The 18555-nt window shown below is 47.0% G+C and overlaps 1 protein-coding gene across 1 annotated transcript in view; it reads right to left on the bottom strand.

Moving 5' to 3' along the window:
- Window positions 1-18555, bottom strand: part of MYBBP1A (MYB binding protein 1a) — a 71898-nt gene that overhangs the window by 10545 nt on the left and 42798 nt on the right. The window contains exon 24 of the mRNA XM_068154480.1: window positions 8453-8566. Within this exon, the coding sequence (XP_068010581.1) occupies window positions 8453-8566 (114 nt within the window). The remainder of the gene's footprint in view (window positions 1-8452; window positions 8567-18555) is intronic.

Here is an 18555-nt window from a genome sequence, read left to right as displayed (position 1 = left end):
GCACCCAGCACTTGGACTTGTTGAATGCCATCCTGTTGGACTCTGCCCACCTGTCCAGCCTGTCAAGAAGGACTCCAGCAAGCACATTTGGGGCCCTATGGGTATGTGCTCACCACCTGAGCCAAAGCACAAGAGCCCCCATGTCACCAAACAGGTAAGCTGAGAAGCCCAGGAGGGGCACAGCCTTCCTCTGCTATTTAGAGGCTAATAACAAAGTGACAACCAAATGAAGCATTTCTTTTGTGAAGGATTCTGTATGCTCACAGCTCATGTTATTCTCCAGTGTAAGCACCCTCACCTCTAATTACACTCACATCCCTCCTGAGAGGCAGGAGGTAAGCCAGCATCATTCCCTCCATTTCACAGAAGCTCAGAGAGGCCAAGGAAGGCATAACTGAGTCACACAAACCAGGAAATCAGTTCTGAGCTTCTCAAAGCCCAGACAGGCCACCCCCCTTTCATGACAATATTCACTATGCAGTAGAACCCAAGCTGGAACTTAGGGCTAAATGATGGAAGACAAGAAAAAAGGGAGGAGAGAAGAGCATGTCTTTACACATCACTTTCCATCTCCTCTCCCAACTTCTTGTACACAAGGCACACCAGGAGAGGTTCTCACATCACCCAGCTGAGCAGCACAGCAGCTGCTGCCAAGAGCATGTAAAGGAAGGAAGAAAGCACTGACAGTCCTTCCTGCCTCTGTTCTCTCACTAACTTCCCAAGACTGAAAGTATAAATGTTCAAGTGGTTTTTTTATCTTGACAACCTCTTTCCAGCAGGAACAAATCATCAAGAAATGCTCACAAAGGGAAGTGGACCAGCAAATTTCAGCTTGTCCGAGAGAGAGAGAGAGGGAAGGTAGAAGACTAAGCAGCCCCACAAGCTGTAGGGTATCAACAAACAGCTTTTTTACTTACAATTATTATTTTTCCAGTGTTTATTTTAGAATAGAATAGAATAGAATAGAATAGAATAGAATAGAATAGAATAGAATAGAATAGAATAGAATAGAATAGAATAGAATAGAATAGACCAAGTTGGAAGAGACCTTGAAGATCATCACGTCCAACAGAGAAGGGTAACGAAGTTGGTGAGGGGCTTGGAACACAAGCCTTATGAGGAGAGACTGAGGGAGCTGGGGTTGCTTAGCCTGGAGAGGAGGAGACTCAGGGGTGACCTTATTGCTCTCTACAACTACCTGAAGGGGGGTTGTAAACAGGCAGAGGTTGGTCTCTTCTCCCAGGCAGCCAGCACCAGAACAAGAGGACACAGTCTCAGGCTGCGCCAGGGGAAGTTCAGGCTGGAGGTCAGGAGGAAGTTTTACACAGAGAGAGTGATTGCCCACTGGAATGGGCTGCCTGGGGAGGTTGTGGAGTTGCCGTCACTGGAGGTGTTCAGGAGGAGACTTGTCAGGGTGCTTGGTGCCATGGGTTAGTTGATTAGGATTTTGGCTGTTATCAGGAGGAGGAGCCCCAAAATCCAGAAGCCATTCTCACAGAATGGCTTCCCCAAGTTTGAAGATCTCAATATTTGGGGTTTTTGTTTGTTTGATTGGAAGGGGAGGCTCAGAGGAGACCTTTTTGCTGTCTACAACTACCTGAAGGGAGGTTGTAGCCAGGTGGGGGTTGGTCTCTTCTCCCAGGCAAACACCAACAGAACAAGAGGACACAGTCTCAAGCTGAACCAGGGGAGGTTCAGGGTGGATGTTAGGAAGGAATTCTTCATAGAAAGAGAGATTGGCCATTGGAATGTGCTGCCCAGGGAGGTGGTGGAGTCCCCATCCCTGGAGATGTTTAGGAAGAGTCTGGATGGGCTGCTTGGTGCCATGGTTTAGTTGATTAGATGGTGTTGGGTGATAGGTTTAGGTGATGGAGTCACCATCATTGGAGGTTTTCAGGAGGAGACTTGATGGGGTGCTTGGTGCCATGGGTTAGCTGTTTGGGTGGGTTGGACGTGATGATCTTAAAGGTCTCTTCCAACCTGGTTTGGTTTATTCTAAATAAAGGTTGGACTTGATGATCTCAAAGGTCTTTTCCAACCTGGTTAATTCTATTCTATTCTGTTTTTCTATTCTGTTTTTCTGTTTTTTCTGGTTTTTTTCTGTTTGTTTGTTGTTGTGGGTTTTGTTGCTTGGCTGATTGGGTTTTGTTTGCTTGGGGGGGGTTGTTTGGTTTGGTTGGTGGGTTTTTCATGGACCACCTGGAAATGCAGCAGGGGGGAAAAATACCCCACACAGGACAGCTGAGGGAAGAGAGGAGAATGAATTCTCCAGAGAGACATCCAGCATTCTGAAAGCACGTCAAAGATCTATCAGTTAAATCACTCCTGGCCTCATTTTACAAGCTAAGAGGCTGAGAAAGGGCAATGAATTAAGAATTTATAAAGATGGACAGATAAAAGTTCAGGCAATCTTCAAGACACACACACACACAAAAGCTACTAAATAAATAACTGTGAAGAATGGCTTTGCCAGAGGTTTGATGAAGTCACTGTTAATAATTTATCTCCCTGCAAATTAAGACACCGATAATCAGATGGGATGCCCTTCAGAGACCAAGGGCATGTCTGCACTGCAAGGCTATCTGGCATAACCTCCTGTCCTCCCCACAGCCCATTCTGAGTTATTTTAAATCCCCAGCAAGCACACAATGGCACCAAACCTCTCTGATGCCGTACAACAGAACTCTTCCAAGAGCACACAGTAACTTTCAACTGCTAGGAAGGTTGGAAATAAGCTCTTGGGTTATCTACTGCTGTCTACAACTCCCTGAAGGGAGGTTGGAGCCAGGTGGGGGTTGGTCTCTTCTCCCAGGCAACCAGCACCAGAACAAGAGGAGGTTTGGGTTGGATGTTAGGAAGAAATTCTTCCCAGAAAGAGAGATTGGTCATTGGAATGTGGTGACCAAGAAGGCTAATTGCATCCTGGCCTGGATCAGGAACAGTGTGGCCAGCAAGAGCAGGGAGGTCATTCTGCCCTGTACTCAGCACTGCTTAGGCCACACCTTGAGTCCTGTGTCTAGTTCTGGGCTCCTCAGTTTAGGAAAGATGTTGACTTGCTGTGTCCAGAGAAGAGCAACAAAGCTGGGGAGGGGTTTGGAGCACAGCCCTGTGAGGAGAGGCTGAGGGAGCTGGGGTTGCTTAGCCTGGAGAAGAGGAGGCTCAGGGGTGACCTTATTGCCTTCTACAACTACCTGAAGGGAGGTTGTAGCCAGGTGGAGGTTGGTCTCTTCTCCCAGGCAATCAGCACCAGAACAAGAGGACACAGTCTCAAGCTGCACCAGGGGAGGTTTAGGCTGGATGTTAGGAAGAAGTTCTTCATAGAAAGAGAGATTGGCCATTGGAATGTGCTGCCCAGGGAGGTGGTGGAGTCACCATCACTGGAGGTGTTTAGGAAGAGACTGGATGGGGTGCTTGGTGCCATGGTTGAGTTGATTAGATGGTGTTGGGTGATAGGTTGGATTTCATGATCTCAAAGGTCTTTTCCAACCTGGTTAATTCTATTTGACTCTGTGAGCATTTTAACATTCCAAGATGCCATTTTGGTTTCAAACAGCTAACTTTGAGTTCCAGCTGCTCTGCCTGTGCCTTATGACATTGACAAAACAAGCAGTAGTAAAGTTGGGCCCTTCCTAAGATCTACTTACTGCAGAAGACAAAGGAAACTTTGTAAGGGCATGTGGCCATAGGACAAGGGGCAATGGCTTGAAACTAGAGCAGGGTAGTTTTAGGTTGGACATTAGGAAGAAGTTTACTATGAGGGTGGTGAGACACTGGAACAGGTTGCCCACAGAAGTTGTGGGCACCTCACCACCTGGAAGTGATTAAGACCAGGCTGGATGAGGCTTTGAGCAAGCTGATCCAGTGGTAAGTGCCTGTGCAGGGGGGTTAGAACTAGTTGGTCCTTTCCAACTCAAGCCATTCTATGAAACCTTCAGCAAACTGCTGTGTACAAGCCAGAGAAAGCAGCTTTAGTAAAGATGTTCTGAGTTGCTCAGCCATGTGCTTCCTGGACTGTTCCTCAAAATCCTTTCCCACTTTCCCCTGACTTTCATGTTGTAACTGGGAGTTTCAGCCTAAGCTGGGAGGCAACCAGCTGGGAGGTAACCAGAAGGGCAAGTTGGGAAGGGGATGACATTAAAAGGTAATGAAGCTATGTACTCAGATCCAGGAGCTTCCTGCCCCAAATCTGTCAGGGAGTTAATAAAACATTGGCAGGGCTTCAAGATGCCTCTAAAGCAAACACAACTTTGTAACATAACAGAAAACAGAAATGTTTCTAACAAGGAGAGTGGCAAAAAGTGCCCATGATGAGAGCTGGAAGAGCCAAAAGACCAACTTGAGAGGCACTTGATGGAGTGAAAAAGACAGATCCCACAGAGATCCCCCCAAAATGTAGCAGTTCCCTGCAGGAAGTGGGGCACTTGGGCCTCTGGGGTTCTGCCACCAGCTTCCAGGCAGTCCAAACTCACAACCACCAGCATTCTCCTTAGATCACACAGGGACAGAGATTGCTATCCAACACTGGGCTGCTGTGAAGCCAAGTTAAGAAACAGTCAGATTACCCAGGCACAAATGGGTCTCTGGGATGTCTCAGGAGACTTGAGTTTGATTCTTGGCTCAGGTTCAAGCCAAGCTTGTCATCTGTAAAACAGGGTGAATGACTTCAGTGAGCTAAAGACATCAGCTCTTGGCTTTCTGCAAAATGCTTTCTTCATTACATCAACAACTCACTGGTTTGAATTTCCTGTGTAAAGTGCTTTGAGGCATACTGATAAAAGAACAAAGCTCTCAAAGAGGAGGATGAAGTCTCTGTCAGATGCTCTAGCATCTCAGGTGAGCTCTGTCATTTACAACATGAAGCAACTCTATTTATTTGTACTGTAAACACAACTCAGCTGTCTGGACTGCCAGCACTGGAATGAACTTGAACAGCAGCAGCAAGGTTCTGTGCTTTGTTTAAGGAAAGCAGGAGCAGGGAGGCTATGTCTGTGCCAGATCTATTTCTCTATTTGCTTACTTTTGCTTGCTGTCCAATAAAAACCACTCCCAGGGCAGCCCCAGGGCTTGTGGAGAAGCCTTTCTGCCCAGGTGACCAAGCAGAAGCCACAAAAAGCACCAGCATCAAGCAGGGCTCTCAGAAGAACACTCCAAAGCACTCACTAGAACATCAAACTTGCCTCAGAGACAGTAAGGAGATGGCAAACATAAATCCCTTGTGGCTTTGATATATGTTTTATAAGCATGCTTAAACATTTTGGGAACAAACAAGGTCAAGTGAGCTTATGTAAGGCACTGCCTCCCAGCAGCCAGGGCAGCTATTTCAGGAAGCTGTCTCTTCATTTAAAGCTCCTGGTCACTGATTCTCCCTCATCTGCCCCTCAGTTTTTCAAGCATAATTCCATGATATCCAAGAATGCAGTTCTCTCACATTGCTCCTTGCCCCTTTCCAGCATGTATCACTGCCTAAAACCATCCCAGGCTCCCTGCTCCTCACCAAGTGATCTGCAGGCAGGCACCAGGAGACAGCATCCTGTCCTCTCTCACAGCCTTCCACCTGCAGTGACAGTCCTGCACTTCAAGCATCCCACAGTGCACATCTGACAAAGGGCACAGAGAGCACAGCAAAGCCTCCAGGTGACAGCTTGCAGGGGAACCATACTGCTGCTTGAATTACAAGTGCACATCATCACAGTCAAAGAGCTGGCCCTCCCAGGTTATTTCGGGCTTCCCCCTGGCTCAAAGAAAGGAAGAGAATTCTGCCTTACTGTTTTTTTCCTCTTAAAACAGCTGTCTGTGAGGGATGGTGGCAGGGATGGCCAATGACAGCACCTTGCAGCTAGAGGTAGGGCAATAAAAGTTCATCATTTTTCCACAGCATCATGAGCTGCTTCTCTCAGGCAATGTCCTCATGGGAAAGCACTCACATGCCAGCACCTACCTACATACCCAGCTCCAAAAGCATGGCTGCCCTGGCATGGCCCACCAAGGCAAGTCTCAGATGAGAAGGGAGGAGAATGAGCTGCAGGAGAAGCTCTCAGTTCTGCAAATGCCCTCCCCACTCTCTCTCTCTAGCTAAGAGAGGCACATGGAGACATCAGGCACAGAAAGGGCTATCATTTAGCCCAAGCTTCTGCCTGACACAGTCCAACCAAACTCTCCATGTCATTTCAACACCGTGCCCACAGCTCCCACCCAAGCTGCAGCCTCTCCTTCAGTGGAGCACACAAGCTCCAGCAGGCCACTCAGAGCTAATAAACTCCCCAAGGAGTTTTTTTTTTTTATGGTGGATTACTGCCTTTGACAAAAACACACTTTCCACAGATTGTAAAGTTGCTGTTTCCAGCCTCTGACTTCTGCTACAAAGGATTTGTCACTATCTCCAAAAGAGATCAGCCAGGATAGGAGTTTCGTTCTACTCCACCACAAAGCTGCTGCATGGTTTTGCAGCTATTACTCAGACAGCTGAGGACTCCTGTGCCACCAAAAGGCACAGATTACTTTGTGTACCTTCAAGAGGTTTTGGAGCACAAGTACCAGCCCTTGGCTATGAATCAAAACTATTATATGGACTAGAAAGCCCTTGATCCCTCCTAATTGCAGCAACCCTGAAAGCTGGGCAGGAGCCCCAGCTTCAAGGAGCCACACCAGTGGAAGAAGGGAGCAGGAGGAAGGGGGACAAAATCCAACACACATATGTCTACCAAAAGAGCACTCATGTCAGGGCTTTTTCAGGTCAAAAAGAGAACCAGCTCCTACATGACACTGCCTGTTAATGCTATGGGAGGCCTCCTGCCCACAGGGTATACCTTGGACAGCCCAAACAAGCTGACAACATATCCCAGGAATTTTGATTTCCTGACAGATGACCACAGAAATGAGAGGCACCAAGTAAAGCTTTGGTAACAAAGCTCATTAAAACACTGGAAGAGCTGCATGTTGCTAAACTTTCCCTGACAAGAACAACATAAAGGCATTGTAGATGTTTGTGGTTTCCCAGTGAATCACTGAGTCCTGCAGGTAGGCAGCTGGTAAGAGAGAAACCAGGAGAAAATGGAGACGACTGGGGTGGGAGGAGTGGCATGGCTCATGCAGCTGGAAACAAAATCATACCTAACTCCAGCCATTGGCTTCCTGATGTAAACAACAACTAAAAGCTATTTCATGAATGCCAGGGTTACCTGCTTCCTCAAGAATTATAAACAGCACCTCCAAATTCCTTGATTTGAACCTGCTTAGGTTTTGGTCCTCCCTCAATGCAAGAAAACAGAGCTAGTGTTCTGTTCCAATATGGCCAATTATAGAGCAGCCTGAATTACCATGTAATCAGCATTTGAAGAGGCAAATAAAGAATGAAAGCTACATTTAGAAAGAAGCCAGTACTACAGTTATGCAGGAACACCAAGACTGGAATCTCCCATGCCATCAAGTTCAGTCACCACATTCCAGCATTAATTGGGCTCCTTGGTTCCCCTCCACATCCCTCCATGGGAACGTAATTGAATGGCTTTTGCTTCCAGAGATCATCTCCTACATAAAAGCTGCAGCCAAAAATTGTCTTCAGGTACAATCCACACCTGCCACTGAATCAGGGGCCCAGCAATTTCTGCTGCTATTTTTTTCTGCCCTGTACAAATTCTTTTCCAATGTATTTTAAACAATATTAGGAAGGGAGTCTGGTCCAAGAAGCCTGCAACACTTGGCAAGTCAGAAGTCCACTGTACTCCATCTCCATCTCTTTGGCCCTAAAGCTCATTCAAATCCAGAACTTGCATAATGTTTTCTGAACCTAATTAATTGTTCACAGTTATCTCTCAAGCCAAAATTTGCTTCTTGAAACCACCTGTATGTTTATATCCCCTAAAACTCAAGCTCTGTCTCTTGGATCCACACACGAGCACCACTGAACTGGACCAGCCACATTTCTTGCACTCTGTGAAAATCCATCTCAGCAGTGGTGTCACAAGAAAGGAGGTTGTGAAGAGGTTGGTGCTGGTCTTTTCTCACAGGTAAGTAGTGATAGGACAAGAGGGAATAGCCTCTAGCTGCACCTTTTTAGGTTTAGACTGGACATTAGGAATCTTTTTTTCCACAGCAAGGGTGGTCAGGCAGTGGAATGTGCTGCCCAGGGAGGTGGTTGAGTCACCAGCCCTGGCTGTGTTTAAAGGTCATTTGGATGTGGTGCTTGGGGATATAGCTTAAGGGTGAACCTTGCAGAGTAGGGTTAACAGTTGGACTTGATGATCCTGAGGGTTTTTTCCAGCCTGAATGCTTCTGTGAATGTTCCAATCTCGGTGGACACTACTGAGACCTGGTGCAAGCAGGCACCACCACCCCCTAAGATCAGTTAAGTTCAGCACAGCCACAGCCTCCAGCTCTGAGAACAAGCACCACACTTCTGAAAGCAGCACTCGTTAGCTGCTATCTATGCATTTAACACGTTGAAGCTTGTTACCTGTGTCACTTGGCTGATGCTTTCTCTGATCAATTCCTCCCACTCCTCCTCTGTCACAAAGAGCTTCAGTTCACGAAGTTGCAGAACCTTCTGGAGGAGCAAACAGGCCTGGGCCTGAAAGAGAAAAGGAGACATGAAACTCCACACTCTCTAGGGAAGGTGTTAGCATTGCAAATACCCTGCTGCAGCAAACAGCTAAGCACAGCATCCAGGCAGTGCCATGCTGCAGATCCTCACCACTGTTACAAAACATTCTCTAGACCCTAGCAGAGTAACTCCTCAGGAGACAGGACAGTGCATTTGGTTGAATACACAGAGCTGAAAGATGTCAAAGGGGAGGGGAGGGACCACACTGCTGCTAGATTTAGGCAGTAAGACCCAAAATACATTTTGGAGCTGTTCTGAGTGCATCACTTTCAGCTTTCCAAAGCCCTTTCTGTGACTGCACCTTTTACCATTCCCTGATGAGTACAGTAGCCACAAACATACAAAAATAAAAGCTGGCAGGTTTCAAAGGCACCCTAGATTGAAACTGCTGTTCAGAGCAGCACACAGCCTTGCCCAGGAGCCAAAGTTGCTGATTAAGCCTCTGTGTTAAGACAGGAATGAAGAGAGTAGCCACTAGAAAACCAACAGTAACCTGCAATCTTCTTACAAGTCCTTTTCTATTCCAGACTTCCTGGCTTATGGCTTTCTTAGGGACAATAAAACCAGTGATAGACCAAAGCAAATGATAGAAGGGAGCAGAATACACTAATGGAGATTAGTGCACATAGTCTAGAAGACTCAAAGGGAAAATATCTGTAGCTGCATGGAGCTGGTGAGCAAGTTCTACCCACATGTGAAGCAAAAATATTGCCTCCAGCTGCCATCAGACAGACTGAAAGTGAATGCAGGTATAAACACCTAAAATGATTGCAAATTACACCAAGAGTCAATCTCCAAAGCAAGCAAGAGCTGCCACACTGCAGCTAAACCCACCCTACAGAAAAACAACTGAGCAGAGTTTGCAAACTTTGTCAAAGGAAAGGAGATCAAAAGGAAAAATGCAGCCTGGTGACACCCAACCTGCCCTCCAGATCCACCTTGGGTCCAAAGGAAGCAACTGGGAAAACAGGAAGCTAAAAAGTGGCCATGTGGTACCCACACTTCTACTGGAGCACCTGGGGGGAACTATTAAGGTAGGTTTAGGCAGGATGTTAGGAAGAAATTCTTCATAGAAAGAGAGATTGGCCATTGGAATGTGCTGCCCAGGGAGGTGGTGGAGTCACCATCACTGGAGGTGTTTAGGAAGAGACTGGATGGGGTGCTTGGTGCCACAGTTTGGTTGATGAGATGGTGTTGGATGATAGGTTGGACTTGATGATCTCAAAGGTCTCTTCCAACCTGGTTAATTCTATCCTATCCTATCCTATCCACTGAAGAATTCAAAGTGAGGGAAGAGAAGAAATCCTTTGGATCTCCTGAGAGCAAGAAGACCACCCAAACTTGCAGGCAGTCAAACAGAACACCTCATGAGCTCAAGGAGGTCTGTTTCCTACACAACATATTCCAGGCTCCTGGAAGCAACAAGACCCCAAACACAGATCCCCCACTGTAACACATTTGTGTTACAACAGAGCAATGTCCCAGTTTGCACCAGTGTGGCCAACAAAGGTATTCTCCAAACAGAGTGAGCTTTCACTCACAAACTGAAATCCTGTTCTTCACTTAAGGGAGGAAATGCAGCAGGGAACCGATGAGACTACATTTATGCTCATTTCATGAGAGCACCCTAAAGCCATATTTGAGGCAGGCAAGCTTAGATAGCCCTTGTAATTACAGGGAGGCTGTGTCTTACAGAACAAATTATGGCCTGTCTGCATGCATGTAGCAAATGTAGTGGAAAGTCACTGCAGTGCAATTACAACATGACCCTCAGAGCAGATGAAAGGTCATCACTCCCTTCTGGAAGGCTCAGGCAGGGTCACAAACCTCAAGGCACCGTCTCTTCTATGGCTGCTACAAAAGCATTCAGACTGCAAGAGGGTGCAAAGCACAAAGAAGGGTCCTGTTAAGCTACTCTGACAGTACCTCAGTTTACCCAAGAGGCAGACAGAGGAGCAGAGGCAGCAGTGGTAAGGGCCTGCTCAGGAATCAAACCAGACGGCAGTGGGTGGGAACGCTGCAAGTCAAGGAGGAAAAGAACCGAGAAGAAATCAAAGCCATCCAAAGGAGCAAGGAGCTCTGGAGACCTGAGACTTGAACACTGGACTGACAGAAAAGTTCCTGAATGGGACCCAGATGTCAGTAAGCACTGAGCTTGAAAAGGATTTTAAAAGAAAGGAAAGAAAACCCACAGAGGACTCTCTTCTGAGCATGAAAAGTGAAGAAGTCAAAACACGCAGAGATCCGAGGATCCTGGCTGCTGCTACCACTCTTCAGTAACTTCGTCACACATGTACCTTTCATGCCTCCAGCCCCTGCATTAGATCCAAGCAAGGAAAACATGGTTTGAGTTTCACATAACTAAAACACTGCTATTACTGCAGTCAACACCATCCTGTGTTTCCTGAACTGGCCTCTAGCCCAATGACAATTCAATCCTAACTCTTTGAGGTCTCTCCCAACCTTGGTGACACTGTGACTGTGACTGGGCAAGCTCAAAGAAAGGATGAAAATGAAATACAAGGTTTTACCTGGTGGTTGAAAGAAAATGTGGCTAAACAAAAAGGTATCATTTCAGCCAGAGAGCAAATGTGACATTAATGATGACAAAGTCCTCAGTGCCCAGCACCATCTATGCTGTACTTTAAGGTTACCTTACTCATCACAGAGTGACTCTGTCTATTCCCAGAACTAGTTAGTAACATGTAGCTCCTGTACAGCTGCTTTTTCCAGAGCAAACTGCACAAACACCTACAAGTTAAACCACAGGGTGAGGAACTGATGTCAGCCAGAAAAAATCAGGGGCAGAACCAAAACTGAAACCCAATTCTTCAATCTTGAGGGCAGACCCAGTAAGAAAAAGTGCTTCCAAGTTCTCCTGCTGATGCCATCCTATCTCAGCAAGCTCAAATCAAAACAGGAGTGGCAGGAAGTCTCTTCTTGAGAAAGGAGTGCAACTGTTTGCCATCACTGGAGGTGTTCAGGAGGAGACTTGACAGGGTGCTTGGTTACATGGGTTAGTTGATTACGTGGTGTTGGATGATATGTTGGACACAATGATCTTGAAGGTCTCTTCCAACCTGGTCTGGTCTGGTCTATTCTATTCTATTCTATTCTATTCCTCCTCATTCACAGCATCAATCAGCATGTCAAAGGAGATCCTGGATGTCCTCTGTAGACTGCTTAGACAGTATTGCCCCTGTACACTGCACTGGTTAGGCCACACCTTGAGTCCTGTGTCCAGTTCTGGGCCCTTCAGTTTAGGAAAGATGTTGACTTGCTGGAAAATGGCGAGAGAAGGGCAACAAAGCTGGGGAGGGGTTTGGAGCACAGCCCTGTGAGGAAAGGCTGAGGGAGCTGGGGTTGCTTAGCCTGGAAAGGAGAAGGCTCAGAGGAGACCTTATTGCTCTCTACAACTACCTGAAGGGAGGTTGTAGCCAGGTGGGGGTTGGTCTCTTCTCCCAGGCAACCAGCACCAAAACAAGAGGACACAGTCTCAGGCTGCACCAGGGGAGGTTTAGGCTGGAGGTTAGGAAGAAGTTCTTCATAGAAAGAGAGATTGGCCATTGGAATGGGCTGCCCAGGGAGGTGGTGGGGTTGCCATCATTGGGGGTGTTTAGGAGGAGGCTTGATGGGGTGCTTGGTGCCATGGTTTAGTTGATTAGATGGTGTTGGATGATGGGTTGGATGGGATGATTTTGAAGGTCTCTTCCAACCTGGTTTATTCTATTCTATTCTCAGAGAAGCAATCTAGCAACCAGGACCACAAAGCTGCTACCCCACCTTGGAAAGTAAGTCCTCAGCAATGGTGTTTCAGATACAAATTCTTCTGTCAGGGCTGAGAAACCACTGCTGGAAGGGCACAAAACAGCTTCCCATGGAATAGTCTCTGGCAGGATTTGCAAAAAGGATCTTAATCACTCAGAGGGCTTCTGTGAGCTTCAGCAGGTAACATGTGCTTTATCACCTAATGCAAGAAGGGCTAAGAGTAGGTGCACTTTGCAAAAGCAAAGACAGACCCAGAGTGAGTCAGATCCCTGGGAACTGTTTCCTTGAGGTCACAAAGAAACAATTCTCTCCTTGCACTTCATTTTCCTTGTTTCATCCTCTCACATAAAAAGACACACCACAGCTGAAAGCAGCCACGTTAGAGACGTGAACACCCTTGAGGCTCTTCCCCCTGCTGAAAGCACATGCCACTATCATTTGCTTATGCTTCTGTGGCAACACTAGTAACCAGAGGAAAATCCTTCAGAAATAAGAAATCACAACATCTACCTATTTGCTGTTCTGTGCAACAGAGAACCATGGAATGGCTCAGGCTGGGAGGGATCTCGGAGATCATCTGCTCCAACCTCCCTGCCCGGACCAGGGACACCTCTCAACTAGACTTGGCTGCTCAAGGCCCTGTCCAACCTGGCCTCCCTAAGGCAGGAGGCATCCACAGCCTCCCTGGGCAGCCTATTGCAGAGTCTCACCACCCTTGCACTGCATATGCAGAGTCTCCAAGATGAGAATGTGTGAGAATGGTTGCAAGCAGTTGACAGCCACGTCACAGCTTTTTATTAAGAGGAGAGGAGCACGCTGCAGCCACCCTGTGCCTGAGGAGTCACTCTGCTGCCAAATCAAAACATCCTTTTTTTCTTTAAATGACATTAAAGGGAAAAAAAAGAGCATAAAACAGTACAAAAATAAACAAAACTCCACTGGAGCAAGGATAGTAGATACATACATTCACTCCCACATAGATTTATCATCCCTATGACTAAATGAGGCAGAAACGTTCATTATCAGTCCATGTGGGAGAGGAGAGCAAACAGTAACTCACTGCAGCACTGACCCTGTGGGTTTCTGCCAGCTTTGTTTATTTGTTTCTTATCTCCAATGATTACACAAGATGCCATTCAGCAGCAATGGTTCAGATTTCTTTCTGAGCCGGTGAATGTGCTCACTGCAGTCCCTGAGATGTGCTGGAAATTCCCAGATGTGCTCACCTACCTTATTTAGATGCTTACAAGGGAGTGCAGGCTGGTGGGGCTGCTGGATTGCACAGCCTACCTTTACCCTTCACAGCAAAGGACAAGCCATGCAGCCTCACTCTTTAAAATGGCAAGCAACTGATTAACCCCTAAGAGTTCAGTCAGTGCCTTCTCATTGAAAAGAAATCTCTAGCCAAGGCATGGTAGCTGTGCAGGTCAGAAGAGCATCTGTCCCCAGTCCCCAGGCAGGTGACACCCTCCAGCAGAGCTGGACAGAGGGGAACAGACCAAGATGTCTTTCAGCCATTGCTGTTGTGAAAGAGAAAAGCCAAAAGCAAACAAGCCATTTGCCATGTCAAGAGACAAAGGCCTGACCTAAATTCAGGGTTCTTTTACAAAGACAAGCACACTGTTAACAGGAAGACTTTTTTTTTTTTCCTGAAGAAAAAAGCATTTCTCACTCCCAAGTGTTTGAGGAGGGTGGCTGGAGGTGGCTTTGCAAGCCAAGTGAAAAAAGAAGCTACCCTGCAGCCACAATCCCATGAGAAGAGAGACTGAAATCAGCAGTCACCCACTGCCACCGTCAGAGAAGGAACAAACTGAGGAAGTGCCCCCACTGCAACATGCCAAAGTCTGAGTTTTCACACAAGCATTTTGTCAGAGGATCTCAAAGCAGTTGACAGGCTACAGCTGGTAAACCCCTGCAAATTCCCTTATGGCATTTCCAGCTTCCAGAGGGACGTGGTTAAGTTTAACTGGCTTGCCTGAAGCACATGGCAGGACAGAGAGCTCTCATTAGGTCTGACCCAGGACAGTATTTCAGTTACGTCTCTCCTCCAGGCACATTTTAACAGAAGCAGAGAGGAGCTTCAATGCTTACCAAAGACTTCAAAGATGGATTTTCCTCACCTTATGGATATCACTTTTGTATTGTAGACACACTTTTATTAACATGAAGCATGTCATGAGCATCTCTTTCCCTTTATATGTAGATATCAGGATCTCAGGTAGTGATAGGACTAGGGGGAGTGGAATGAAGCTGGAGGTGGGGAGATTCAGGCTGGAGGTGAGGAGGAAGTTCTTCCCCATGAGAGTGGTGAAGCCCTGGAATGGGTTGTCCAGGGAGGTAGTTGAGGCCCTGTCCCTGGAGGTGTTTAAGCCCAGGCTGGACGAGGCTCTGGCCAGCCTGATGTAGTGTGAGGTGTCCCTGCCCATGGCAGGGGGGTTGGAACTAGATGATTCTTGTGGTCCCTTCCAACCCTGACTGATACTATGATACTATGCTACTAGACTGGGGTTGGAACTAGATGATCTTTGAGGTCCCTTCCAAGCCTAACAATTCTATGATTCTAGGACAGATGAAGCATTAGCTGGAAAATAACAAGTTTGCTCAACTCCACATGTATTTTTAGAACTGGAACAGCACCAGGAGCTTTAGTGCTATCACCATTTCACTGCTCCTGGAAGTCCAGGAGACAAAAATACACAGGTGGTATCACACCACCCTGGGATTTCAGGGCAGCACTGATGTCTCCCTTCCGGATACAGGCATAGCCCACCTGCCAGCACGTCTGATTCGGTGCCAGCACACCCCAGAGAAACAGCAGCTCTCAGTATGGGATCTTCAGCATCAAGACTCTTCTAAAACCATGGGGAGATGGCAAAAAAAAATATTAAAATACAATAAAATAGCACTTGTAGAAATCCTCACCTACACAGAGCCCTTTGAGGCTGCAATTGCATGAATCACAGCCTGCCTTCGTGACAAACACTACCAGGAAAGCTGAGGTGCAACGATTATGTGCCAAGGAACAGAGGGGGGGAGGGACTCTAAATAAGCTTCCTTTGGATATTAAGAAATAGCCAAACTATGGAATAAATTCCTCAGCCATCTACAGTTTGGTACATGGTGTTTCAACCCCCCCCCAAACACACCAAAATCCAAAGGTTTCCAGGCCTGTTGGCTATAGAGTAACTGTCATTGATTACTACCAGGCAGGATACCCAGAGCACAGCAGCAGAAGTCTCTTCCAATTACTGTCACAGCTTTTGTAAGGAGAAAACAAAATCCAAGCATGCAAAGCCACAGAGCAAGTGCCAATCTAACCCCATTTGTGCTCCCACAGTTAAACCACTCTACTTTTCACATTTACATTGGGTGTGGGATGGGAGACAAAGGCTCCAACAGAGCACTTTTGAGGGCCTGCTTTTCAGCTCTCTCCCACGTTTGATTCGTGCATTTGAGCACTTCTGAGCTTATAAGGTATAATTCTGTTTGCTAATGGGCTGGCTGGCAGGGTCCAAGTTAGGAACAGTCTAGAAGCTTGTTTAAAAGGGCAAATTATGAGGGGGAAAGGAGAATAAGGGCCACAAGAGTGGGGTTCTCTGTTCTGTACAGCAAATTGACAGCAGAGTGTTTCAAAGCAAGGGTAGTTCAATGTACTATAGAGATGGATGGATGGATGGATAGATAGATAAATAGATAGATAGACAGACAGACAAATGAGTTTCTAACCTTCCTTGGCATATTATAATCAGGATTCTAAAAGGCTGAGCACTCCCAGCACTGCAGACAAGACAATCTTCTTGGCTGAGAACTGTCATGACAACACTTAGTAGAGGACTTCAACTTGTGACAAACTCCAAACTCTGGAGTTTCACACAGCCCCTTAACCTCAGCCAGCACCAAGCTGCAAATTCCCTGGGGGAGGTGAGAAGAGGGAGGGAAAATAAAGATTCTTTCCAAAGTTAAGGACAAACAAATGTCCTTCAAGATCCTTAACACACATCCTCACTGAACAAGCATCAAACAAGCATTAAATCTATTTACTGAAAATACACAAAACTCATCTGAAGGCTTTAGATGTAAAGAGTGAAAAGAGGTGATTAAGAAACATTTGCCAAATTGATTCTTCTCCATCCACAAGCTGTACCTGCAGCAGAGACACATTCCTCTATGCTTCAAATTGAAGGGGAATGAAGGATAAGGCACAGCCCCTGGCTGTGGCTCAAGAAAAATCTTCTTGAGAACAAAAATTAATTTTTAACTTGCTCACTGCTGCTGAAACAAGGTGCACAGAGGCAGTGGAGCCAAGATTCTCCTCCAGCAGCCATCTAAAAGGTTTCAGAGTGGAACGTGCTCCTTTTTTCTGGGGTAAGTAGGACAGTTACAGCATGGCTGGCATCTTTGGCCCCGCAGAACTGCACATGCCAGGACACCTGAGCATCTCCAGAACTATTTCTTGGTTTAGAAATGTGCTGCCAATGTTCTAAGGTAGTATTCATGAATGAGACACCTACCTTTTACCCCAAATTCACCCTGTTGGCCCCTCTGATTAAAGGATCTGAGGCACGGCTTTCCTGCGCTCTGTTCCTGTCTGCCTCCTCTGTCCCGCCTGGCCCAGGCACACAGCTAGGCTCAGCTGGAGCTCAAAGCCCTGCTGTGCTCCATGCTGCAGCAGTCAAAACTCCTGCACAAAACTCCTACCTGCAGGGCCATTGCATGCAAGGAATGCCCTCCTGTGCAGAGCTCCTGTCTGCAAGGCCTGTTGCAGACAGGGACAAAGGCAAGCCAGGTCTGTGTGACAGCACTGCCACAGCACGGTGCACAGGCTGTGCCTGTGGCTCTCAGCAGGAAAGCTGTGTCAACCATCACAAGAGAGACTCCTGGTGCCTGCAAGCAGTCACAGTGCCCATGCTGGCCCAGGAAAATCTCTTCTGCAGAGTCATCTGCTTCAGGAGCTGAACTCAGTATTTCCTGCTACAATCCAGTGTCTTCAGACTAACCGATTGGCTCTTTCAAGATCTTCCCCTCAGCCAGCTTTGCCAAGGTCCAACATTGCAGGCAAAACATGAGCAGGATACACTTTGGCCAGGACAGAAATTGTCCTGCCAGATGCCAGGATGCAAATCTGCCCTCCTAGCTCCAGGCACAGACAAGGCAGAAATGAACACTGACCAGAAACTCCCACCCATCCATCACCACCCTCTGCTCCTACACCTTCCCTGTGCACCAAGCATCACACTCTGGAATAGAAAGGAGTTTCCTCTTAGCCTCCCTTAGGCTGGCCTTGCCAAAAATCCCCACCCAAAACAAAACACCAAACAGGAGATTTATGAGCCCAGGAACAAAATTCTCCCTGCCAAAAAGTGATCAAAACAGCTGATATTTTACAGCTTACATTAAGCTCCTGTGACAAATGCATGAGAGGAAATTTTGCAAAGCCAGTTAATTGCAACATGCACAGCACTTAAGTGACACCTAAATCATCTCTTTACAACCTTGGATGAGAAAGGAAATCTTAGGCAGGGCAATCCCATCAGGTCACAGAATCACCAAGGTTGGAAGAGACCTCAAAGATCATCAAGTCCAACCTGTCACCACAGACCTCATGACTAAACCACATCCAATCCCCTCTTGAACACCTTCAGGGATGGGGACTCCACCACCTCCCTGAGCAGCTCATTCCAATGGCTAACAACTCTCTCTGGGAAGAACTTTCTCCTCACCTCCAGCCTAAACTTCCCCTGGTGAGCTTGAGACTGTGTCCTCTTGTTCTGGTGCTGGTTGCCTGGGAGAAGAGACCAACCCCTTCTTAGCTACAACCTCCCTTAAGGTAGCTGTAGACAGCAAGAAGGTCTCCCCTGAGCCTCCTCTTCTCCAGGCTAAACAACCCCAGCTCCCTCAGCCTCTCCTCGTAGGGCTTGTACTCAAGGCTTCTCCCCAGCCTCATTGCCCTTCTCTGGACTCTTGCCATTTTCAGGGGTGTAGAATATACCAACCTGAGCCTGCTACCCAGTTTCATGGGGAGCAGATTGTACCTGTGCTTCCTTCCTCATTAAAGCAGAAAAAAAAAGCAGATTTCCACAGCTAGGGCAGGATGCTTTCCACCCAGATACTTTTAAACCACTCCCAACAGCTTGCAAATTAGCACACTGAAAATAACTGTCACACGTGAGACACGTTTGGCACCATTT

This window comes from Melanerpes formicivorus, unplaced genomic scaffold (assembly GCF_026170545.1).
Source record: "Melanerpes formicivorus ecotype bairdi unplaced genomic scaffold, bMelFor1.0.p_v2 SCAF_29, whole genome shotgun sequence".
In the NCBI taxonomy this organism is placed as follows: domain Eukaryota; kingdom Metazoa; phylum Chordata; class Aves; order Piciformes; family Picidae; genus Melanerpes; species Melanerpes formicivorus.
This window is presented reverse-complemented; position numbering and strand designations above follow the sequence as displayed.